This window comes from Bufo gargarizans, chromosome 6, assembly GCF_014858855.1.
Source record: "Bufo gargarizans isolate SCDJY-AF-19 chromosome 6, ASM1485885v1, whole genome shotgun sequence".
Lineage (NCBI taxonomy): Eukaryota > Metazoa > Chordata > Amphibia > Anura > Bufonidae > Bufo > Bufo gargarizans.
The window spans coordinates 84,911,876-84,937,080 of record NC_058085.1 but is presented as its reverse complement, the minus strand read 5'-3'; the positions used below and the strand labels follow the sequence as shown (position 1 = coordinate 84,937,080).

The window sequence follows — 25,205 nt, the reverse complement described above, 5'->3', positions numbered from 1 at the left end:
ACACTATGTTTAGGCTTTTGCTGTTTTTGGGTAGCCTGGGATGCATTAAATTCAGAGCGTACCGTTAGCAGACATTTGTAAAATGAGGGAGACTCCTCAGCCACCGTCTTATCTATACAGGGCTGGCACATCATCTTATCCCTGAGAAATATGAATTACATAGGTTGCAGGTCATAATGTAACCACATAAAGCGACACACCGTCTAAGCTATAACCAACAGTTAAGTTAGACATTTCCATCTTACCATTCAGATAGTAACCCCACACTGCATAAGGCACACTCCTTATTTTTCTTCTTTGCCCCAACCTTCTTGGGCTTAGCTGGAACAGGAAGAACCGTGGGCTCCTCGGACCGCTTGCCATGATGGCTCTCGTCCTCCATCTTTGTCAGCTCAAGTCAGAAGAGACGCCGGCCGAAAATCTCGCGCCCTTCTCATAGGCGCCTGAAGATGGCGTCACTGACTGCGTCAGAGGCCGGTCATTGACTTTAGGAGCGCTCCACGGCCTGCTCACAGCCGGAGCCGCTCCTCTTCCTCCCCCTAGTGGCCGGTGTAACACGTGCCGCCGTCTCCAGTATCCCCGCACACTGACCGCCCCCTCCGGAGCTCAGCTGTGCTTTTGCCTGCCAGCGCACCGCCACTACTTACTAGGGATCGCAGGTTAGTGGGGAGCCACCAGAGTCCAGCATGTCGATACTGCAGGCTTCCCATCAGAGACAGGAAACCACTGGGAAAACTGAAGAGGAGGAGTATGTCCGCCATTTTATTCTGCAGGTTTCCCGTCTCTGTGGGGCGGATCCTCCTCTCTCCAGTGGTGCTGTCATGGGCGATAGGAAAAAAAAAAAAGGTAACTTTTGCAGCATGCATCTGCATCGAAAAACAGTTGACAACGGTTGCCTAAAGGACACTATTTGGTCTCCATCAGGTGAATGGAGCCCTATGGATGTACCTGGCATATAGAGCTTCTCCCGATCTATATATCAGACTATGGGCTCTAATGTAAAGTGAACAGAGCCCAACCTATTCCTATAAACCTTTCCATTGTCAAGAGGTGAAAATTATATTCAGACTTTTCTTGGATGCGGTTCTTTTCAGACGGCAAAGCTAAAGCCAATCTGTCCGTCGTGACATCACCCCTCTGGAGCCGTCCCTTTTCCAGGGTCCTGATCAGCACCGCTGTCTGGTTAGCCGTCCCTTTTTATTAACAGAAATATGGAAAATGCAGTGCTGATGTAAACGAACCCTTAGGCTATGTCTACACGACGACATCTGTCACATAGGACACAACTACACTGCAATTGGTGTCGCATGACAATATTTATAATGATAGGTCTATGGTGTCCGCAGAAAAATCCATTTTGAATGTCGCAGTGCGACACCATAGACCATTATAAAAATTGTCGTGTGACAAAATGTCGTCGTGTTGACCTAGCCTTACACACTCTGCTCCCCCATGACCAGTAGATTTTAGGTAGATTTAGTGTGATTTTGAAGGGGGGGGGGGGCGCTAGGAGAAAACCTGACATACTGGTTCGGCTCTGTACACACTTTCTTTTCCTGCACTTACACTCCAATGCAACGATGGAAACCTAATGGACCACACTATAAGCCGATGGGATGCTTGATACACATTATGGCTAATGGAAAAATGGAAGCTCTGATGACAATGTGAACAATGCTGAACTTTGCCAGACAGTACAACTGAAAAGAACCTCAAAAGATTTTTACAACCAAGGGAGAAACTATCTGAAACGACAAAGCCGCCCATGGCCCAGGCAGGTTAACAAAGTAATGTCAAGACATGGCGCTCTTGTTTCTTCGGCAACTCTACGTACTATAAATTCTGAACTACTACTAGGAAGGGTGGGGTGATCACTCAAATCAATTCAGTTTATTCGCCTTTGGCCTCATGCACACAACCATTTTTCGGGTCCGCAGTTTTTGCGGCTCGGGTGCAGACCCATTCACTTCAATGGGGTCCCAAAAGATGCGGACAGCACGCTGTGTGCTGCCCGCATCCACTGCTCCATTCCGAGGCCCCGCCCCAAAAAATATAGCATGTCCTGCAGAATAGGCATTTCTACAATGGGTCGCCCGTTCTGTAAAGAAGGCCTTTTACTGAGATTTAAAAAAAACTATTTTTAATTGGCATATCAATTTTTCACCCTCTACCTTTACGTCACCACAATTCTTTCCCGACAGGGTGGCAGTGCCATCTGCTGACACTTGTCACTGAACACACAGTTGCAGCCGCTCCCCATGTGTCTAAATTACAAGCAAGTAAGGGTCCATTCACACATCCGCAAAATGGTTCCACATTCGTTCCGCAATTTTGCGTCACAGGTGGGGACCCATTTATTTTCAATGGAGCCAGAATGTGCTGTCTGCAGCCACACTTTCGGACCCTCACTTCCCGTTCCTCCAAAAAAATAGAACATGTCCTACTCTTGTCCGGAATAGTGGACAAGAAAAGGCATTTTCTATGAGTGTCGACGATGTGCAGTACACCACCTGGAAATGCTTTTAGTTAATTTAGCAAGAAAAAAAAAGAAAAAAAACTTGAGATTATAAATCAATAAATCGACCATCAAGTCTTACGTCTTAATAGAGACACTTACCGGTTCGGGAATCCTGAGGGTTTCTGTTTGTGTTGCTGAATGCTTCTCAGCATTGCAAAGGATAGGTTTGTCAGGCTTCAAAATGGCTCCTTTACTCCTGTAATACGAGGTCTTGACAGACGTGTCCGCATCTACAGGTGAGCTCGGGCCAGAGTCTGTAATGAAGTGTATGGAGGGTTCCATTTTGATGAATACGCTTTTACTGGTTTTCCGAGCAGTTGCCTCCTGCGTTTTCACCAGCTCGCCAATGTCAGTGTGTGCGGTTTCATCGTAGACGGAGGAGCCTTTGCTTGGCTTCACCTGGACAAATCCCTGATTTAATAAACTGTTCTCTTTAGTGCTGCAAGACGACTCATTCAGGGACATGGACAAGAAGCTCTCGCAGGACTGCGGCTGAAGAGGGAACAGAGAATTATTCAAAAGCTATCAAGAGCCCAAACTAAATGGTAATACGCACTTCAGGCATGCAGCAACAAGCCGAACGCCTCCAGCAGCTTCAACACTGCGCTCACAGAGAAAATGGCCATGGACCCAGTGCTTTGAAAATCACCAGATCCCCATCTACTACTAATACCAAACCTATCTTCCAGCATCTCACACCCATCAGAAGACTTTTTACTGAACTCAACTTTGAAGCCAACACATAGAACAGATAAAATCTGTATAAAAAGAGGAGCAACTTTATAAATGCCTTGCATTACTTCTAATCACTTGAATTACACTGCAGAGCTGCACTCACAATACTGCTGCTCATCAATGGAAATGGACAGCAAGCTTGTTGCCAAACACATGCCTAAAAGGTCTTATAAAGTTAGTGGAAACAACATTTTTAGTACATTAATACTCATTCACAATCCAACAATGTCAGTGCTGAAGCTTACTCTGGGCACAGCTTTCTACTAGAATGTAGCCTGTTATGGAGGACCAGGGCAAGGTCAGCGAAGGTAGGCAGACATGACATCTGACAGCATGCAGTAGGATGGATTACAAAAGGCAGCGACTCCCCTCCTTCTGAATCCAGTATATACCTTGTTATGCTACTTTGAAAATATCTATCTATCTATCTATCTATCTATACACAAAAACAGTCTAGACACATTATAATGAGCACTTCCTATTTTAAAGAGGACCTTTCCCCTCTCCTGACACTCTAGTTTTAATACCATCATGCATTTCATATGTAACAATTCTGGAACATCTATTCTTATGTCTGTATGTTGTGCCATTCCTGTATTATTTCTACTAGACGTTATGAATGAATTGCTATTAGCCTTCACTAAGGGTACAGAGGGGAGGTAACCAGTTGGGGGTGTACCTGCACAGTCTGACTCTATCCCAGTGATGGCCAACCTCCGAGACTCCAGCTATGGTGAAACTACGACTCCCGGCATGCTTCATTTATTTCTATGGAGTTCTGAGAACAGCCAAGCAAGTGTACATCTTGGGAGTTGTAGTTTTACCACAGCTGGAGTGCCGAAGGTTAGCCATCACAACTCTATCCAATCAGCGCTGCCATTTCCAGACTGTGCAGGTACACCCCCCCCTAAGCTGGTTACCTCATCTCTGTACCCTCAGTAAAAGCCAATATCAATTCATTCATAACTTCTAGCAGAAATAATAAAAGAATGGCACAACACAGTCATGAGAATAGACGCTCCAGAATTGTTATTACATTTGGAAAAGTCCTCTTTAAATGTTGGCAAGGGCTAATGAAGAAAGTCACGTGTGGCGATCTGGCTTGGTGGGTATATAAGGCGTGTGATAAGCTACTCCTATATCCCTTGTTGCAGTCATGGGTGAAAGGGCAATTTATCAGAGTTTTAAAAAGGGATGATTATTTGCTTCCAGGACAATGGTATTTCTGAAACTCTGCACTTTGCTACATATGAGCAGCCAATACAGCACAGACTGTGGCTGATCTGCTATGCAATGTATTTAGAGAAATGAAGGTGCCGGTAACGGATACGTCAAATGCACTAATTTTTTTAAACAGATACGGACATCACCCCATATATTACCTGTACTTCTAGAGATACTGCAGAAGAAAGGGAAAGTGTGGGAGGCTTGATCTCCTTGTCAATCACATCTAAAGCAAGAGACTTCCGCACCTTCTTGATCGGACTGTGAGAATGCTGAAAGGATACAATGGAAATACTAAATATAACGGCATAATGGAAACCCAATGTATACACAGACCTTTTCACCTAGAGGCAGGCTCATCAGTCTCTTACCGGACCCTCAGCCAGTCATTAATAGCGAAATTTTAAAAATAACTGTAATTTCTCTTAACATTTACTTACCCCAGGTTTCCTTTTTGGACGTTCATGATTGGATTCGTCTACAATGACCAGTTCTATACCAGATTCGTTGCGTAAAACTTCCTTCAGATCTTCAAGATGAGGGGTTTGAGGCTACAAGTTTACAACACATTAGTAAATAGCATAACTACTTAGTAACAGCATAACTTCTACTTAAAGGGGTTGTCTCATTTAAGACACTGGTGGTATGTTGCTAGGTGTCGGTCCCAGAGCTCTGGGACCTGCACCTATCCCTAGAATGGGGCCCCCCCCAAAGTGATCAAGGGCACACCGCGTGAAGGCTGCCACCCTCCATTCTTTTCTGTGGGAGTTCTGCCTCCATTCTTTTCTGGGGAATAGCCAAGCACCAGCTGGGCTATTTCCAGCACTAAAATAGAGGTGAACTGAGAGGTGGCCCATTCACGTCTGAGAGTTAATAGCGCTATTTTCAGAACTCCTATAGAAGAGAATGCAGAGCGTGCCATGCATGTGCAACGTGCTCTTCATCGCTTTTGGGGGGGGGGTCCCTGTTCTAGACAAAGGAATGGGTCCTAGAGGTGGGAGCAACACCCATCTCACATCCTAGCAGTTTGCCTGTTGTGTTACCATTGAGACACACAGGTCTGCATAGGACACACTGTAGAAAACCCAATTTTTTTTTATGAAAACTTGCAAAGCTGCTTCACTTTAGATGCATTCAAGAAATAAATAAATGGCCTTTAAAAGGGGTTATCTGGGAATAAATTTTTTTTCCCTGAAGCCGACAGTCTGCCGTGTCCACGCCAGAGAGGACGCAAGCAACTGGAAGATGGACACACGACAGCCAACATGCAAGACTGGAGTGGCGGGACATAGGCAAGTATGACTCCTTCCCTAGCGGAGGCAGGCTTTGGGCATCAGGGATTAATGTATTCCCAGACAACCCCTTTAGGCTTACTTCATATGAGCGATACGGAAAAAGTCAGGATATGTTCAAGGAAAAACAAATGGTTTTGCACCCAAGTTCAATCAGTTTGGTCTGTGAGGGTTGCACCAGGTACTGAATTATCGATACCCAATTGATACTTTTGTACCCGGATCAATTAGATACCGGAATTTGCCTTTTACCGATACTGTTCTCAGCGCGCTCCATGTTCTCCTCAGCAGCACAGTGGAATCTTTCCCTCCCTCCCTCCCCCCTGTGCCGCTGCTACCACCAATGAGGAGAGAGCGGGGTGGAGGACGGGAGGGGCTGTGGCCACTGCGCCACCAATGAAGATAACCAAGGTTTAATACAACTACAGGTGGCGGGTGACGGCGGCAGAATCACATACCCGAACTCTATGACAGGGTGCTGCAATCCGCTGCAATTAACCACTGCCGCACCTGAGGGGTTAATTGCGCCCTGTCATAGAGGTTGGATGCGATTCTGCTGCAGTCACCCGCCACCTGTATTAAAAGCTTTTTTTTTTATTGGTGGCGCAGTGGCCGCCCCCCTAAGTATTAAAGTAATTGCGGCAGTGGCCACAGGGTCCCCCCCGCCCCTCTTTATTGGTGGCAGTTGCCGCAGATGAGAGGAGAAGATGCTCCTTCCCCCCCCTCGCGCCGAACTTCGCCAGCCTGGCAAGGGACGATGAGGCAGCCCCAGGCATCCCCCCATGGCGCTGAAGAAGGGAAACTGCCGGGTTCTCAGCGGCTCCTAGTGGAGACTTACGCAGACAGGTACCTCAATTAGGTTTCAGCCATTTAACCCTAGAGGTCTTGCAGCCCCGAAACAGACCTGAGAAGAAACTCCTCCTGTCCCTGGACAGGAAACAGGAAAGAACTGAGTGATGGAAGGCAGTGGACCAATTTAAAGATCTGGGAAGTTCCCGTTTCCTGTCCGGAAGGGGGAGGATCTCTTACAGGTGCTGTCATGGGGCGTAATGGAAATCCTAATTACCCTAATAGATCTATATTAGGGTGAATAGGACAAGGGATTAAGATTCCATGTTCTAGCCCATAAGGGGGCTAATCGTTATTAAATAAATAAAAACACATTGCATAGTGCCACGTCTGAAAAGTCCAAACTATTGAAATATAAAAGAAATCTCCTATGCGGTGAACACCAACAGAAAAAAAAAAAAAAAATATTAAAAAAAGGCGAGATTCGCCTTTTAGTCACCTTGTCCCCCCAAACAATAGGATAGGACTGTTCGATTATGGGCCAGATGTTCCATAAAATGCGGAATGCAAAACGGCTTTTTGGCGTTTTTTTTTTTCTTGCGTGGTATCGAAATCTAAACAAAATTTGGGTATCATGACAACCCTAATCTGTGGTTGCCTTTAGTTCTTCAGTTTTTCCACGTGGATGCAATCAGTTGTTGATTTTTCATGTGTGTGAAGAAAAACTGAAGGGCAACACTAAACATCAACTCCTAGAAACCATCATTAAAAAACACATTGCATCCGGATGCCTTCGGTTTTTCGCGTTTTTTCTATCGGGGTAGGGCTGTTTAATAAAAGCACAATATAGAACATGCTGAGATTTTTTCCTCAAGGCAAAGATGATCAGTGATAAACAACGCTCATTTGCACAAAGCCATTGAGATGAATGGGTCAGGGTTCAATCTGGATGCTGTCCTTCACAACACGTGTCTCCTCGGACTTAAGCGTCTTTCACACCAGCGAGTGTTTTCTTTAAAGGGTAACTGTCAAGGGCAGCAGCATTCTGCATAAAGCAATCTTTAGTTTCTTCACATACCACAGTTTTCCTTGAGTTTTTCCCTTAGTTACGGCTGTTTAAACATTTACAATATGAGGACCTTCTCAAGATGGCTCCTCTGCCAGTTCTCTGTGGCTAAAACTGCTTTCCCTCACTTCACATACACACTTTCTGTAGCCAGCAGCTCCCTGCCAGCCAATCATATTGGATTACTGAGACACACGCCTCCTCACTCTGAAGCCTAATGCAGGCATGCAGTGTGAAGGACCACCCCTCTGTCTTTTGTTTATACTAAAAGGAAGACAGACAAGCAACAGTCTTTTAAAGGGAGCAGTGTAAAGGGACAGAGTACATTAATGAAAGCTGTTATTATAAGGTAATTACAGATCTTTTGGCAATCATTGACAGACTAACTCAGGTATACATGCCTAGCTCTAATAAACTAGGAAATAAAAACATATGACAGTTATCCTTTAAAATTGATGGCCTAGCCTGAGAAGGGGCAATCAATCTTAAGTTGTTGAGCTGTGCCTGGTAAACAAAGGGGGAGACATGTCACTTTAGTGCTTGGGCATGGCATCACCTGGTCACGGCATGCTAGTTCCTGCTAAACAGCTCCCAATACTGCCAAACCAGAAGGGTGATGTGACGTCTACCTGCAAGATCCCACTGCTGGCCTTCAATAGTACCATGTGCAGGCATGGGATAGCTGGGGGTCCGGATGGGAGGCACGCTGCAGGAACTGGGATGCTGTGACCAGGTTCTAATTAGATATATTTATCTCCGTAAAGCTTCGGTGAAGCGAGTTATCACCAAACTTCGGCATTTGATTATTAAACTTGAAAAACATTTTAAAACAGGTATCGAAAGTCGGCTTCCGTACAGATTGGTACCTCAGTACCGCAGCAAACTTCGGAAGCAAATTTTAAAATGGTTTCCAAAACCCAAAGTTATTCACCGAAGTCCCGCGAGACTTCAGTTATAACTTACTTCGCTTCCCCGAAGTGCATACATTTCAAAGCCGTACAGAGACGGATCTCCAAACCGCATTAAAACGAATTTCGGAGCGAAGCGACTTCAGCGCTTGCATCCGAAGCTCGCTTCGCTCATCCCCAATTCTGACACCACGTCCAACCATAATTTTCTTTCAGGGCATGGGCAAGCATAGGCCATTCGTTTTAAAGATGCCAGATAACCCCAATAAAGGTATTGCGTCACCTTAGACATTGGTGGCATATCGCCAGAATATGCCAATAATGTCAGACTGATGCAGGTCCCATCTCTGTAACCCCCACCTATATCTAGAACAAGACCCCAAAGTGAACACGCGCACAGTGCATGCGTGCCATGCACTCAATTCACTTCTACAGGAGTTCCAAAAATATCCGAGCGAGTGCCCTTGGCTATTTTTGGAACTCCATAGAAATGAATGGAGAGTGCACTGTTCCATTCACCTCTATGGGACTGCCAGAAATATATTTTCAGAACTCCCACAGAAATGAATAGAGGGCAGCTACACATGTGCGTCTCGTCTCCATTCACTTCAGGTATCCCATTCTGGAGATAAGAACAGGTCCCAGAGTTGGGAATTGCACCTATCCGATAATGGTGGCACTTCCTAGCAAAAAATATTGGACAATATCACTAATACCTAGCTTATCCCTAGTAACAAACTGATTAGCACACTTACCAATGGCCTTAATGACCCAAACTTCTCTAAAGCATTCTTGAACGGGGTGGGCGTGTGGGGTGCATTATCCCCCATAAATTTATGATTTGGCGTCACAAACCTAAAATAAAAAGGGTGAGAAAAAACAAGATTTTGTGAAACTCACCTGTAAAATCTGTTTCTCGCTTGATTCATTGGGGGGGGACACAGACCATTGGTATAGCTGCTTGCTGCCACTAGGAGGCAACACTAGGCTGAAAACTGTTAGCTCCTCCCCTGCCAGCTATACCCCCTCCAGCCAGGAGAGGGCTCTCAGTTTGTGCAATAGCAGTAGGAGAAGCAGAGGGATATTACAAAAAACAAACACACACGGTCAACAGACCCAAATGGGGATGGGTGCTGTGTCCCCCAATGAATCAAGCGAGAAACAGATTTTACAAGAGAGTTTCACAAAATCTAGTTTTCTCGCTTATATCATTGGGGGACACAGACCATGGGACGTCCCAAAGCAGTCCCTGGGGAGGGAATACAAAACCAGAGAGAAAAGTAGTAAGAGAACCTCGTGACTGTCATCACACCGCAGCCTGCACACCAGGCGGCTCAGAGCGGCGTCCGCAGAAGCAAGAGTGTGAACCCTGTAAAACTTTGTAAAAGTGTGGAGGTTAGACCAGGTCGCAGCTTTACACAACTGAGCCGCTGATGCCTGGTGGAATTGAGCGCAGGAGGATCCAAGTGCCCTGGTAGAGTGGGCCATGATACCCGGAGGGGCCATCCTGTCCCGAACGCGGTAACATTTCAAAATAGTGGAGCAAATCCACTGGGAGATAGTCACCTTCGAAGCTGCCAACCCCTTCCTAGAACCCTCCGGAAAGGACGAACAAGGCGTCCGTGCGCCAAAAGGAGGCCACGGCCGAAAGGTAAATCCGCAGAGCCCGCACCACATCCAAACGGTGCAACAACACCTCTTTCGGATGGGAGGGCCCAGGACAAAGGGACGGCAGGACAATGTCCTCATTGAGATGAAAAGCCGACACTACCTTGGGTAAAAAGGAAGGGACCGGACGGAGGACCACCTTATCCTGATGAAAGACTAGGAATGGTTCACGGCATGACAGAGCTGCCCACACTGAAACTCTTCGTATGGATGTGATAGACACCAGGAAGGCCACTTTCCAGGACAGCAGGTGGAGGGAAGCCTCCTGCAGGGGTTCAAAAGGAGAAGCTTGCAGAACCCCCAATACCAAGTTGAGATCCCACGGATGAAGCGGGGGACGGTAAGGCAGAGCAGAGTGCGCAACGCCCTGAAGGAAGGTCCTAACAGGACCCAGTCCCGTCAAGGATCGTTGAAAGTAAATGGAAAGGGCCGACACCTGGCCCTTCAAGGAGCTGAGCGCCATGCCCAATTCCAGTCCGGACTGAAGGAAGGCCAAAACGACCGTCAGGGAAAAGGATCTGGGAGATAGGTCCCGGTACTCACAGAAACAAAGGAAGGACTTCCAGGATCTGTTATAGAACCTGGAAGAGGTAGGTTTCCTGGCCCGAATGAGCGTCCGAACCACCGCATCGGAAAAAGCCCGCTGCTTCAAAAGGAAGGTTTCAAGAGCCATGCTGTCAAACGTAGAGTATCTAAACTCGGGTGGAAGACGGGCCCTAGCGACAGAAAATCGGGTCTGAGAGGGAGCGGGTACGGAACGTCCCTTAGTAGGAGGACAAGATCCGAATACCATGCTCGGCGCGGCAAGTCCGGAGCAATCAGCAGGGTCTGAACACCCTAACACTTGATCCTGCGGAGAATCCGAGGCAGGAGGGAAAACGGCGGAAAGACATAGAGGAACGTTAACCCGTCCCACGGTGCCATCCACTCCGCAAGTTACGGGATCCCTTGCGCCAACGAAGTAGCACGGAAGGTTGTGATTGAGGCCGGAGGCCATCAGATCCACGTCCCCAGCGATGACAGAGGGCGTTGAATACTCCCGGATGGATAGACCTTTCCCCGAGGTCTATAGTCGTCCGGCTCAGGAAATCTGCCAATTGACAATGCCGGGAATGTGGACCGCCGACAGGGCCGGAACATGGGCCTCCGCCCACCTGAGGATCCTCGCCTCTTCCGACATGACGGTCGAGCTGCGAGTCCCACCCGCTGATGGTTGACATACGCCACAGCTGTGGCATTGTCCGACTGGACTCGGACATGAAGGCCCCGCGGGAGGGGAGACTAATGGTACAGCGAGAGGAAAATCGCACAAAGCGCCAAGACATTGATGGATAGTCTGGACTCCGACGGAGACCATATGCCCTGGGCAGTCCGAGTGCCGAAGACCCCTCTGCAACCCTTAAGACTGGCGGCGGTCGTAATGACCGTCCATCTGATCGGAAGGAAAGACTTTCCCACCTTCAGGCGAGTTGGGGAGAGCCACCAATGGAGGTCCAACCGAACCTGTTGAGGAAGGAAAAACCGACGATCCAAGGACTCCTGGGACTTGTCCCAGGTCGAGAGGATCGCTTGCTGAAAAGACCGGGTGTGAAATTGAGCGAATGGCACTGCCTCGAACGAGGCCACCATAAGGCCCAAACCCTGCATACAAGTCCGGATAGAGACTGTGCGCTGCCGAAGCAACCGGAGTACCGTGCTGCGAAGGTCCTTTACCTTATCTGCTGGAAGACGCACCCAAGCTGCCCCAGAGTCCAGAATCATACCGAGGAACAGAATCCGAGTGGACGGGACCAGGGAGGATTTCCGAAGGTTCACTATCCACCCAAAGCGGGCGAGAGTGTCCAAGGTGATCTGCAGACTCCTCGCACTGCCTGAACGACAACGCTTTGATGAGAATGTCATCCAGGTACGGAATCAAGGTGATGCCTCTGGAGCGAAGAAGGCCCATAAGCGGAGCGAGCACCTTGGTAAACACCCTCGGCGCAGTCGGCAGACCAAATGGCAGGGCGACGAGTGGACCGCAAAGCGCAAAAACCGCTGTTGGGCGATTGCGATGGGGACGTGCAAGTAGGCGTCCTGGATATCCATGGAAGTCAGCCATTCCCCTTGCGCCAAGGAAGCTATCCCGGAGCGAAGAGACACCATGCAAAAATGGCACACTCGGAGGTAACCGTTTACCATCTTGAGGTGGCGGACCACTCCCTCCTCCTTGGGCACAATGAAGAGGTTGGAGTAAAAACCGCTCCCTCGCCGGAATGGGGGAGATTACTCCCCTGACCAGCAGATCTTGAACCGCCTGAAAGAAGGCCCCCGGTGCGGAACGGGTGGCAGACATAAACGACCTCGCCAGCGATTCGACCCGCCGGTCCACCGAGTTCTGCAGAGATGAGCCATCTGCAACCGGAATAGTGGTATTCATGGCCAGGCGAGCCACTGGCGGGTCCACCTTTGGAGGGGGAAGACCACTTACCCACCCAATCCGGGGGGGGGGGGGGGGAACTGATAAAGAAGATCCAGCCGCTTGGGGGAATCAGGAAACGTTAACCTGGCTGTTCCCACGCTTTAGCAGAGAGAATGGAAAAGACGTCATGTACCGGGAATGACTTGGGAGCCTGCTTGTTACGCAGGAAAGAAACTCCCTGGTGACTGGAAGAGGGTCCCTCCTCTTGAAGTTAAAAGGTGTCCCGGATTGCAGAGACCAGACTGTCCACTAAGGCGGCCATCTGGGACAAGCGGTCCGGATCCAGATCCAATTCGGCGAGTTCTCCTCCGGACGAAGGGTCCACAACCAACGAGGACACCCTGGACAGCGAACTGGGGGAGGAGGAGAAGGCGAAGCATCAGAGGAGGAGAGGCGTTCCTGCCTGGGACGCTTGCTGGGGTGTCTGCTCCTGGATGGTACGCCCTGGAAGAGAGCAGGTTGCGCAGGTGACTACGTCTCCACCAAGCGACCCATTAAGGAAAGGGTGGATTGGGAGATCTTAGATAGGTCAGCCACCGGCCGGGACAGGGATTTAGCCCATTCCGGTTCCATACTTCCAGCAGAAGGGTGCACGTCAGTGAACTGCGACTGAGGTGGCACGCTCTGGGTGGCCTGGCATGAGGCACAGAGGGGGTTCGCCTGACCCCTAGTAAACTTCACATTACATGAAGTGCAGGCATAATGGGTAGCCCTACCGAGGACCTGGGGAGCGGGATCCGCTGGGTTCGACATGGCCTGTGTCAGGGAGCCACAGAGGAGGGGAGCAGCGCTGGTCCTATCAGAGTGGAGCAGTTTAACCCTTGCTGGAACGTGTCCCCGGGGGCAGGATACGGCGGGGAGGTGGTCTGCGGCGAGAAGACGTTCCTCTCAGGCTGGAAACGTGCGAACGGCCGAGGTACTTCCGGATGGAGCAGGCAGGAAGGGAAGTGTGTCGGGAAAGTTTAGCTCCGCCCCCTCCAGAAGAACGGACAGACAGCGCAAAGCTCCGCCCCCCACTGCAGCGCTGCCGGGATTCCAGAGGAGAAGGGGTCCCGGCCAATGTATAAATGAGAGATCTCTCCCAGGACCAGAAAAAGAGGGGGGAGGTGGTGCCACCTCTTCAGTCCCTGGCACAAGTGACAGGGACCAGGTTGGAGGGCGGGAATAGGTGGCCCCATAGCTTGGGGGGGGGGGGGGAGCAGGAAGGTCAAGCCCTCCTGGTCCACTTTGTCTTCTTGTGGGGGGCAGAGCGGTGGAATAAGAGTCACCGGTCAGCCCCCCTGGGGATGCAGAACTCTTAGTAGCCCTGGACCCCCAACCTAAAAGAGAAAATAAAAATACATTTTTATTTTATTTTTTTTAGATAAAAAATAAAATTAAAATAAGCACCTTGCAGAGCATGGGGTCTGCCACCTACGACACGAAGCTAAAAACTGAGAGCTCTCTCCTGGCCGGAGGGGGTATAGCTGGCGGGGGAGGAGCTAACCGTTTTTAGCCTAGTGTCGCCTCCATGGGTATAGTTGTTTGCTGCCACTAGGTCTGTGTCCCCTAATGATATAAGCGAGAAATGTAAAAAAAAAAAATTATCAATTAGTCTACATTTAAAGGGGTTATAGCCTCATTTTCAATCAGGCACCCCCTCTGATATGAGCATCAGAGCATTTTATGCTCCAATGCTCTCCCTTGACCTGCGCTGAATCACGCAGGCCAAAGTATTTTTCTGGAGATCTTGCGACGTACCGGGGTCTCCATGGGGAAATCTTTGCGGAGGCTTACAACTAGCAGTGAGCCCGGTGATGTCACTCACACTAATGGGCGGGCTTTAGAGCTGCCGTAGCCTGGAAAACTGCTACAGCAGCACTAAAACTCGCCCATGAGAACCGGTGACATCACCGGCAACACTGCTAGGCAGAAGACTCCAAAAATGCACAATCCAGCACAGGGGCAAGGGAGAGCATCGGGACAATAATGCTCCAATGCTCATATCAGTGGGGCTGCCTGGGTGAAAAATGGGGATATGTCCAGCTTCAGCTCTGAACATGGACAACCCCTTTAAAATAACTTAGTTGCACACTCCATAAAACTCACTTAGTATCATCAGTTAACACTACGGTCTTCAAAGGTTTCAAGTCTGTCCTTTCTGATTTGTAAGAGGTAAGATAAGTGAACACAATGAAGGCGGAAAAAAAAAAAACTTACGCCGAATTCTTCTGTAGCAATGGCGTTTTGTCTCGATGGAGAGGTGTGGTTACAACCACCTTTTGGCTACAGACAGGTGTGGAGGTTAGAGATGGGTTTTCCAGCTCCAGTGCATCATGTTTCGACCAAAAATTCAAAAACTAAAGGAAGGGGGAAAAATAAATAAAAAATTGCTTGAAATATTGGTCAATTGGTAGGCATCAGCGAACTTGTGTTTCAAGTTCGGTGTGTAAGGTTCAGGTTATCTAAAAATTACGTTATGGATTCCCCTACAACGGACCATAATTGAATTCTTAGATAACCCAAACCTTGCGCGCTGAACTTGAAACACAAAGTTGCCCATCGCTATTCATTTAGGAAACTCTTGCAGGTGCATTGTGCGTTTCAGAGCAGTAGACTTTAGGTGTATGATATTATAGCACAGGCATGATAAAACACCTAAAAGGTTATGACACCCGGGACCCCGATCAGCTGTTTGAAGGCACCGGCACTCACAGTAGAGCTGCAGCCGTTTCTGTGCTTACCAAGCACAGCGTCGTACATTGTATATTGGCTGTGCTTGATATTGCAGTTCTGCCCCATTTACCTCAATGGAGCAGAGCTGCGCCAAGGCCATGTGACTGATAACATGACATCACATGGCCAAGGAAAAGCTGCAAGGCCACGGCACTACTGCCATTGCCGCTGTTTTCTAAAACGGCTGATCCATTGGGCTCCTGGGTGTCGGACTGCCACCGGTCAGTTACTGATGACCTATCATCAGTGTAAAACTCCCAGAAAGAAAACACCTTTAATTCAAACTCATTTAATAAAGCTTGATTACATTTTTTCCAGTATGCCCTTAGGCCTCTTTCACACGGGCGTTGCGGGAACACGCGCGATTTTTCCGCGCAAGTGCAAAACATTGTAATGCGTTTTGCACGCGCGTGAGAAAAATCGTGCATGTTTGGTACCCAAACTTCTTCACAGAAGTTTGGGATTGGGATCTGTGTTCGGTAGATTGCTATTATTTTCTCTTATAACCATGTTATAAGGGAAAATACATTCTGAATACATAGTAAAATAGCGCTGGAGGGGTAAAAAATAAAATAATAATAATAATGATTTAACTCACCTTAGTCCACTTGATCGCGAAGCTGGCATCTCCTTCTGTCTTCATCTTAGCTGTGTGGAGGAACAGAACCTGTGGTGACGTCACTCTGGTCATCACATGATCTTTTACCATGGTGATTGATCATGTGATGGACCATGTTATGACCGGAGTGACGTCACCACAGGTCCTGTTGCTCCACACAGCACAGAAGACAGACAGAAGAGATGCCGGGCTGCGCGATCAAATGGATTAAGGAGAGTTAAATTATTCTTTTTTTTTTCTTTTTTTAACCCCTTCAGCGCCATTTTACTATGCATTCTGTATTCAGAATGCTATTATTTTCCCTTATAACCATGTTATAAGGGAAAATAATAATGATCGGGTCTCCATCCCGATCGTCTCCTAGCAACCGTGCGTGAAAAATCGCACCGCATCCGCACTTGTTTGTGGATGTTTGCGATTTTCACGCAACCCCATTTATTTCTATGGGGCCTGCGTTACGTGAAAAACGCACAAAATAGAACATGCTGCTATTTTCAAGCAACGCATAAGTGATGCGTGAAAATCACCGCTCATGTGAACAGTGCCATAGAAATGAATGGGTCGGGATTCAGTGCGGGTGCAATGCCTTCAACTCACGCATCACATCCGCACGGAATACTCGCCTGTGTGAAAGGGGCCTTATACTTCTTCCCTAACCAGAGGATTTCTCCATCTATAAGCTCAGGAGTTCCTCTAATATCTCCATGTCCTCTTTACGAATCATACCTGTGATGGAGAGAAGGGCAGTGATTTAACAGGAGTGCTTTTGGGGGTCATGCTATTTGTATCTGTAGTGGAGGCACTAGTGTTGGCCACACTTTCCGTCACAGGCGACAATGTGATCCTCCTCTTCTTGTGTTTCAGCAGGGATGGTGGGGTCCCAAATCCAGCATGTGGACGTGGAGATATAGGAATCAACTCCCCCTTGCTACCCTTACTCAGGTCAGACAAGGTGTGTCCATCTAGACGATATTCAGTAACATTGGTTGCAAGGGGTTTTGCTGAAGTATCAGAGTTAGGACTGCCAACATCAGTAACCGCAGATTCATCCGCCAAATCAAAACTTGTGAGGTCACACCAACCTTCAGCATCCTAGGTAAGAAAATGTAACCCCATGATCAACACAATGAAGGTCAAACTACATTATTTTTTTTTCCCTGGTCATATTTTATTGGTGGTTGGATGGGCAAGACCAGACCACTGATCTACAGATATGCCTTTAAGGGGTTGTCCAAGTTAACTAAAAATGTGTCTCCTGCCAATGCATTAAAATAAAAAAAATCCTATACTCATCTGTTTATCCAGCTGTTCTCTGTGCTGCAGCTCCAGTAATCCTCCTAGTTGATCTCTAAAAAGCTGCAACGGCATATGACCGCTGCAGCCAACCACTGTCCTCACTGTCAACAATTTATGTGATAAATGTACAATCATTGTGACCTCATCTGATGAGAACATGTGTCCCCCATGTGCGTCAATTGAAAAGTAGCGCACATGCGTGACCACATTTCCATTCACTTCTACAGGACAGAGTACAATGCTTGGCTATCTCAGTCAATCCAATAAAGTGAATGGAGAGGGAGCTACGTATGCACACAACTGCTACATTCACAGAGGGTACTCTGGGACCCCTGTTTTAGTGGATCATAGGGTTCTCGGGGTTCGGACCCCCCCTGATTGTATATTTGTCACCTATGGGCAAGAAGGCCTTGAATATCTTGGGTACGAGTCTCTACATGCTGATAAAAAGGAAACTTGCAAATAAGGGGATGAAAAAAAAAAAAAAAAAAAAAAAAAGGGATCATGTTGGAAAATTTTCTAAAAGGTTCCTTAAAAGGGTGCAGACATGCTAAACTTGGCAATAGGGAAAGAGTAGCTATAATTCACAGGTGCGATGTCCTGGAAGCTCCTTACCGATTCGATCATGTCATTGCTTGGCACTAGGCAGTTGACATACTCCACCATCCATTTCTCTGGGGCAGAATTCACAGAGGCAGATGACGGGCTGGACCCTGCACTCTCCTCTTCCTCGCCTTCACTCAGCTGCTCAGACTTTACCTCAACTATTTTCACTTCCATTATGTCAGAGTTGGGGCCGTGTTCTACGGTCTCGACCTTGACTTCAGAAACCAAGCATGGTTCTTTCTGCAATTAGAGACAAAGGAGTAGGATCCACTACCACAAATTAGATGCATGTTTCGGGCCACACAAAAAAAAATAATTAAAAAGTACCTCTTCCACTGCAGCCTGATAAGCAGAGTCTTCCTTTTCGTCCTTCTCCTCTGTGATGCTGATCTTTATTCCATTCAGATAGCCGCCTGTCTCCACTTTCCGCTTGATGGTTGAATTCCAATGATTTTTCACTGCATTGTCTGTCCTATGGATGAAACACACAGATCCATGAGATGCTTGAAGCCCGAGAAGGAAGGAAGGAGGGGTCATTAACCTCTTACTGTCCAGGCCTTAATGACCAGACATTTGTTAGAGAGTTTGTGCACGTGGTGGTTTTACAGGCCCTAGCTTTATTATTTGTTGGGCTACCAAAAAGTTATTCCCTATCCACAGGACAGGAAATAACTAGCTGATCGCTGGCGGGGTCTCTTTCCCCGTTCTGATAGAGCAACAGGTGAGGCATGCGCCCCGACGTTCATTCATTCTCTATGGGAGCGCTGGAGATAGCTCCTGACGCTCCCATAGTCCATGAATGGAGCACCAGTGCGCATTCACATGACCTGCCGCTCCACTTATAATCTTAGTAATTATTTACTAATAATAGCTTTTTCACAGATTGTTTTTGGTTGTTGCTTTTACTGTAAGAAAATTGTGTGTATTTTTATTTATAGTTCTTTATTTTTTAAATTTGCAAAGTGGCACTAAAATTGTTAGAAAGGCCGGTTTTTCGGTAGTTTCTCATACGGTTGAACGGCAGCTATGGTGACGGTTTCGGCTGCCGTGAGCGGTGTATTTTTCCCCCCCCGTGAATTCTGCATTTTAGTTTCTTTTTTAATTATGTTTGTCTGTATTTTTGGTACTTACAATCCCAACATAACCTAGACCTCAGAGAGATGCTTACTTTTATTTTTCAACTGTAACCAATCCATCCATATTTAGTTACGGGGGGGGGGGAATACCACTTAATCAGCATGATCGACCGTACCAGGAAATTTCCCTGGTTTAAAGGGAACCTGTCACCGGGATTTTGGGCATAGAGCTGAGGACATGGGTTGCTAGATCGGCGCTAGCACATCCGCAATACCCAGTCCCCATAGCTCTATGTGCTTTTATTGTGTATAAAAACCGATTTGATGCATATGCAAATTAACCCGAGACAAGTCAAAGCTTGAAAATATGACTCTTCTCTGGTCACACAAGATATGACTCTTATGTTAATTTGCATATGTATCAAATTTTTTATTTTTTTTTACACAATAAAAGCACACAGCTATAGGGACTGGATATTGCGGATGTGCTAGCGGCCATCTAGCAACCCATGTCCTCAGCTCTATACTCAAAATCCCGGTGACAGGTTCCCTTTTTTTTTAATGAGATCATGCTGAGAGAGGCTCTTTAAAGATGTACCAAATTTAAATAAAAACTGCACCCTCTCGTTTCAATCCCCCATCTTATAAGATACTACCCACATAAAGGGCAGTTTTGTTTCACATGTTAAGTTAAAGGGAGTCAGTCTGTCAGCAGTTCTGACCACATTAAACTGCTGACAGCACTACGTAGGGTAAAGCAGTACAAACATACTTTTTATCATCGAGGCTAGTGTGAATATGAACTTTTATTCTGCTCCTGCCAGTGCAGAGGGCTGGGCTTCACAGTAAAGTGCACTTGGCATTGAGCCGTTTCAAAGCCCCCCAACCCAAAGTGACAGCTGTAAGTGGTCTCCTAGCTCAGCCATCACTCACAGAGGAGGCAGATCAATGCAGAAAGCAATTCACTGTTAAGCTCCCCCTCCAGTGTACTTGCAGGAACAGAATAAATGTAACTTTTATACTTCTGATAGTAAAGCAGTGTATGTTTTTGCTGCTTTTCCCAGCCAGCCCCTACCTAGTGCTGTAAGCAGTTTAGCATGGTCAAAACTACTGACAGGCTCCTTTTAACCATATTGGTAGACCTTTCTTTGCAGCGAAATGAACAGAATCTTATTCTTGCTCTCCTGGTGTATGACAACGTACCAGTGGCTTTAACCAATATAATGAACCAGTATAACCAGCAGCAAAAGGCACTTAAAAATTCAAAGCATTTAAACATTACATACCGCCCAGGCAACAGCTTTGCTATTTCTGCCCAGCGATTGCCTAGAACTTTGTGCGCTTGACAGATAATCTGATCCTCCTCTTCAGTCCAGGAGGACTTCTTCACCTCTGGATTGAGGTGGTTGTGCCAGCGCTCACGGCACTGTTTACCCAACCTTCCCTTCAGTTGCTTCGCTATGAGTGTCCAGTGCTTAGTTCCATACTTCTTCACCAGCTCAATAACCTGCAGGCCCAAGAGATGACACGTTCACAAACAGGGTCAAAGTACTATAACATTACCAGGACTTATTTTCTTAGAGCCTTTTGTGCTTAACGCCTACCTTCTCATCTTCCTCTTTAGTCCATGGTCCTTTGACACGGTCAGGATGAAGAACGCGGAGCCATCTTTGTTGGCATTGCTGCTCTGTCCGGTTCTAAATAAAGACAAGTGAGGAGAGAAAAAACTTCACCCTTTAGGCAGGCTGTTCTACTTACTGTATATAAATACAAATGGCAGTGGAAATTTATTGCCAACGCTAGTTTAAAAGGGGTTGTATCAAGATCACTTATCCCATGAATAAGTGAAAAGTTTCTCTGGTGGTGTGCAACTGCTGGGACCCCCAAAGTAGTGGCAGTGCACATGCTCATCCCAGCAGGCAGACCCCCATCAGACAATTGACTATCCACAGGAGAGGTAATAAAGGGGTTGTCTGGTTTCAGGAGGAAACCAGACAACACTTGCAATACTTATAAGATGACCACTTACCTAGCAGATCCCACACCGCTGCTCCAATTCTTCCAGGTGGGTTGCTTACCCAGCTGCAGCGGTATTGTCAAATTGCCAACACATGACAGTTGCAGCCAATCACTGGCCTTAGCAGTGCACGGAAGAGGCAAGGCATTGGCTGCAGTGGTCATGTGTTGTAGGTGCAACATCTGCTGCCGCTGAGTAAACAGTACCTGCCTGAGAGAACCGTAGTGACAGCGCAGTATCTACAAGGTAAGTGCTCATCTATTCTCTACTGCAGACACATCCCAAGTATTGTCCTGTTTCGACAAAAACAAACAAACAAAAAAAAAAGACAGCCCCTTTAAGTTAGTAATAGTGTTAAAACCCTTTTAAGCAATCTTCATATATAATAGGTAAATTGATGAAACCATAAAAGACGATGTCTGGGCTACTCACAAGCATGTGGCTGGCTATTTGTTTCCATTCACCCGGCCCATACTTCTTCACAAGGGCTCTCAGCACTTCATCCTGGTAACATAGAAGCGGGTATTAAAAAGCTTGTCGTTCGTTTCTCAATAAAGTTGCAAATAACTTTTTATTTTTTAAAGGAGGGGGCAAAGGTACTGGTGGAGACAACCGATAGTGTGTTTAATCCACAATCCTTACAGCTTTTGGTGCAATTACTGCATTCTAATCATTTTGGGCTAAAAATCCTCTTTAAATTTTTATCAAACATTTTCTACAGTTTTTCCTCCAGAGCTTTCAGTTTCAGCACACCGGCAGACATACAGGCTCTCTGCTTCACGAAGAATCCATCTGGATCTATAGCTCATCTCTGAACTCCTAACATCTTAAAACACAATATAGCTAAAGTCTTATCAAGCGTAAAAGAATTTAGATTAGGCTACTTTCACATTAGCGTTCGGGGCTCCGCTTGCGAGTTCCGTTTAAGGGCTCTCACAAGCGGCCCCGAACACATCCGTCCAGCCCTAATGCATTCTGAGTGGAGGCGGATCCGTTCAGAATGCATCAGTCTGGCAGAGTTTGGGCTCCGCTCAGCAGGCGGACACCTGAAAGCTGCTTGCAGCGTTCGGGTGTCCACCTGGCCGTGCGGAGGCAAACGGATCCGTCCAGACTTACAATGTAAGTCAATGGGGGCGGATCCGTTTGAATTTAACACAATATGGCTCAATTTTCAAACGGATCCGTCCCCCATTGACTTTCAATGTAAAGTCTGGACGGATCAGTCTGCGGCTACTTTCACACTTAGATTTTTTTTTACAATATAATGCAGACGGATCCGTTCTGAATGGATCCATCGTCTGCATTATATGAGCGGATCCGTCTCAGACGGATCAGCTCTGAGCGCAAATGTGAAAGTAGCCTAAAATGATCATTTAGGAGCTGTCAGAAGTTCAGAGATGCATAGTCTTGGATGAACAGGGTTACTAATGCAACTGTATTGGCATGCTTTAGTCATGACAGTCACTGGCAAAGCTCTGATGCCAGGGGGCAACCATCGATCACAGTAGATTGTAATTGCTCATTGAGCACTATGTGCACCATGTACTAGACTGCAAAAGAGAAGACAGAAGCAGTTATAAACCACTTCTGTCTTCTTATTGTCCCCAGCTGTGACTCAGGAACCTGACTTGCTCCCTCTAGACTGGAGAAGCAGGAGCTTTAATATCATGACATGGATTTACAACAATACAGGATTAAAACCCAATGACAGGCGACATACAAGTACAGTGCTTGGACATGACTGCGTTGCCCCACAAAATAAACACTATCCACAGGATAAGAGAGAATTAACTGATCGTCGGGAGTCTGACCACAGACCATGAGAAAGGTAGTGCCCATTTTGAGTGTGGCAGGGAACATGCGAAGTGGTTGTGTCATGTCAGACTTTGATGTCATATTGCTAGGATAAACCATCAGAGTTAGCGCGGGTTTACATCACAGTTACGGATTCCATTTTGTTCTCCGTTATAACATGGTTATAATGGAAAATAACAGAATCCATAAGATGGAAGTCAAAACGGAAACCTTTAAAGAGGCATTCCGTTTTGATCCATCATAATAGAAGTCTATGGGCAATCATAACAGATCCGTCTGGTTTCCGTTATGCAGAAAGGAAAAAAAATAAAAAATCCTGTCGACAGGGCTTTGTTTTCAGTCTTATGGATTCCATTACAACGGAAAACAAAAACGGAATCCATAACTGATGTGAACCCGCCCAATTCTGGGACATGCATCCATCTCCACAACTGGCCCCCTAAACAGAGAGCGCACCACACATGCTCTAGATTCACTTCAGCTATTTTGGGAAGTCGCACAGAAGTGAATGGAGAGCGCACAGCAAATGCAGCGCCACCTCTCCGTTCACCTCTATAGGAGTGCCGGAAATATCCGAGCCAGGGCTCTGGTATTTTCAGAACTCCCATAGAAGTGAATAGAGGTTGGCCACACTTGTGCAGTGCGTTCTCGTTCACTTCAGGGGCCCATTCTGGAGATAGCTGCCGGTCCCAGAGGTGGGACCAGCACCTATCTGACTGATGGCATATCACTGGGTTATACCATCAAAGTCTGAGATGATACAAACCCCTTTATCTGAACAGGAGTAGAGATACCACAGTACCACCAGGAAATGCCACTAACATCCACTGAGAACATGCCGAGCTGGACTGTGTCACTGACCGCATGCAGCTTTCTCTCTCTTTCTACAGGTGCGATCACATCGGCCATCATTGACCATGATGTAAATAGTGGTGCCCTCACCTCCTCATGGGTCCATTTCACCATGACTCTGTTTTCTCTGTGCTCAGGAACATCAGAATCTGTGTCTTGATAATGAAAGTCTTCCAGATCGTCACTGCAGAGAGAAAGGTATACGTTCATTAGAGAGCAGTCATAACAGAGGAGAAACTGGAGAGAACTGGCAGCATGGCGCTCTCCATCACAGTCTATGAGAAAACGTCTGAGCACTTCTTGCAGGTAAGCATAGGTATAAGGCTGGGTTCACACCTGAGCGTTTTACAGCGCGTTCCTAGGCGCTGTAAAACGCTCAACAGGCAAGAACCAATGATTCCCTATGGGAATGGTTCTCACCTGAGCGTTTTACAGCGCGTGCGATCGCGCTGTAAAACGCCCGACGCCCCAAGAAGTACAGGAGCGTCTTTGAGGCGTCTTGTCGCGCGTTCCCGTCCATAGACTTCCGGGAACGCGCGACAATGGGCGCTCGCTTGTTCCGGAGCCGCGATTGTAAACGCGCATACAGAGCGCTCCATCCCATACGCTCAGGTGTGAACGCAGTGTAACAGATGTGTGTCAGGATTTTAGAATAATCTTCTGTCCTTAGCACAGGCCATCAGTGTGTGATTGAGAGGGTTCATCCCACTGATTGTCTACAGGTGCCTGGTACTAATGCAGAGGCAAAGGCATTCCAGTACATTGATGACCATGCTTTACAGCAGGCATGCTCAACCTACAGCCCTCCAGCTGTTGCAAAACTACAACTCCCATCATTCCCGGAAAGCCTACAGCTTTCAGCCTACAAAGGGGCATGGTGGGAGTTGTAGTTTTACAACAGCTGGAGGGCCGCAGGTTGAGCATCCCTGCTTTACAGGATCTGAGACAGCACACCAGGTGATCTTCAAGAAAAAACGTATACTTTTATTGATTTTTCAACATCAGTGGTACATATTATAGCAACGTTTCAGGCTCCCTTCATGAGGCTGTGTAGGACAGATGTCGGATTTCACATCTGTCCTATACAGCCTGATGAAGGGCACCAAATTTGGGCCCAAAACGTTGCTATATTATGTACCACTGATAGTGAAATCTCAATAAAAGTATACATTTTTCTTGAAGATCACCTGGTGTGCTGTCTCAAACCAAATATTGAGTATTTATATAGATTACTGGGGTGGAAGAGATAAACCTGGGATGTGCACCCACGTAGGCCCTCTGGATGAGTGCTGTAGTTGTACCTCTGTGTACATCCTTTACAGGGTGTGTTCACCATTAAAGGATATGTACACCACCAGGGGCAATTTTTTTTTCCAATTGGTCTTTATTTTTTTAAATTGAACCCTTGTCTCTGTGCAGCATTAAATTTATCTAGTAGCAGGATCTGAATTTTCACCGTTTTGTCAGGCAGCTCAGCCGACTGATCGTCTTCTGATCTTATAAACACTCATAGATCAATTCTTAACCATGTGGCTCAAATAAAGGTGG

The 25,205-nt window shown here is 47.0% G+C and overlaps 1 protein-coding gene across 1 annotated transcript in view; it reads right to left on the bottom strand.

Annotated features, from left to right (window-relative positions):
• Nucleotides 1–25,205, bottom strand: part of MYBL2 (MYB proto-oncogene like 2) — a 37,265-nt gene that overhangs the window by 7,906 nt on the left and 4,154 nt on the right. Inside the window, exons 2-13 of the mRNA XM_044297152.1 lie at nucleotides 23,748–23,841; nucleotides 21,423–21,494; nucleotides 20,578–20,670; nucleotides 20,260–20,480; nucleotides 18,225–18,369; nucleotides 17,907–18,137; nucleotides 16,722–17,087; nucleotides 14,861–15,000; nucleotides 9,288–9,387; nucleotides 4,918–5,028; nucleotides 4,636–4,749; nucleotides 2,618–3,010 (exon numbers count right to left, since the gene is read on the bottom strand). Of these exons, the coding sequence (XP_044153087.1) occupies nucleotides 2,618–3,010; nucleotides 4,636–4,749; nucleotides 4,918–5,028; nucleotides 9,288–9,387; nucleotides 14,861–15,000; nucleotides 16,722–17,087; nucleotides 17,907–18,137; nucleotides 18,225–18,369; nucleotides 20,260–20,480; nucleotides 20,578–20,670; nucleotides 21,423–21,494; nucleotides 23,748–23,841 (2,080 nt within the window). The remainder of the gene's footprint in view (nucleotides 1–2,617; nucleotides 3,011–4,635; nucleotides 4,750–4,917; nucleotides 5,029–9,287; nucleotides 9,388–14,860; nucleotides 15,001–16,721; nucleotides 17,088–17,906; nucleotides 18,138–18,224; nucleotides 18,370–20,259; nucleotides 20,481–20,577; nucleotides 20,671–21,422; nucleotides 21,495–23,747; nucleotides 23,842–25,205) is intronic.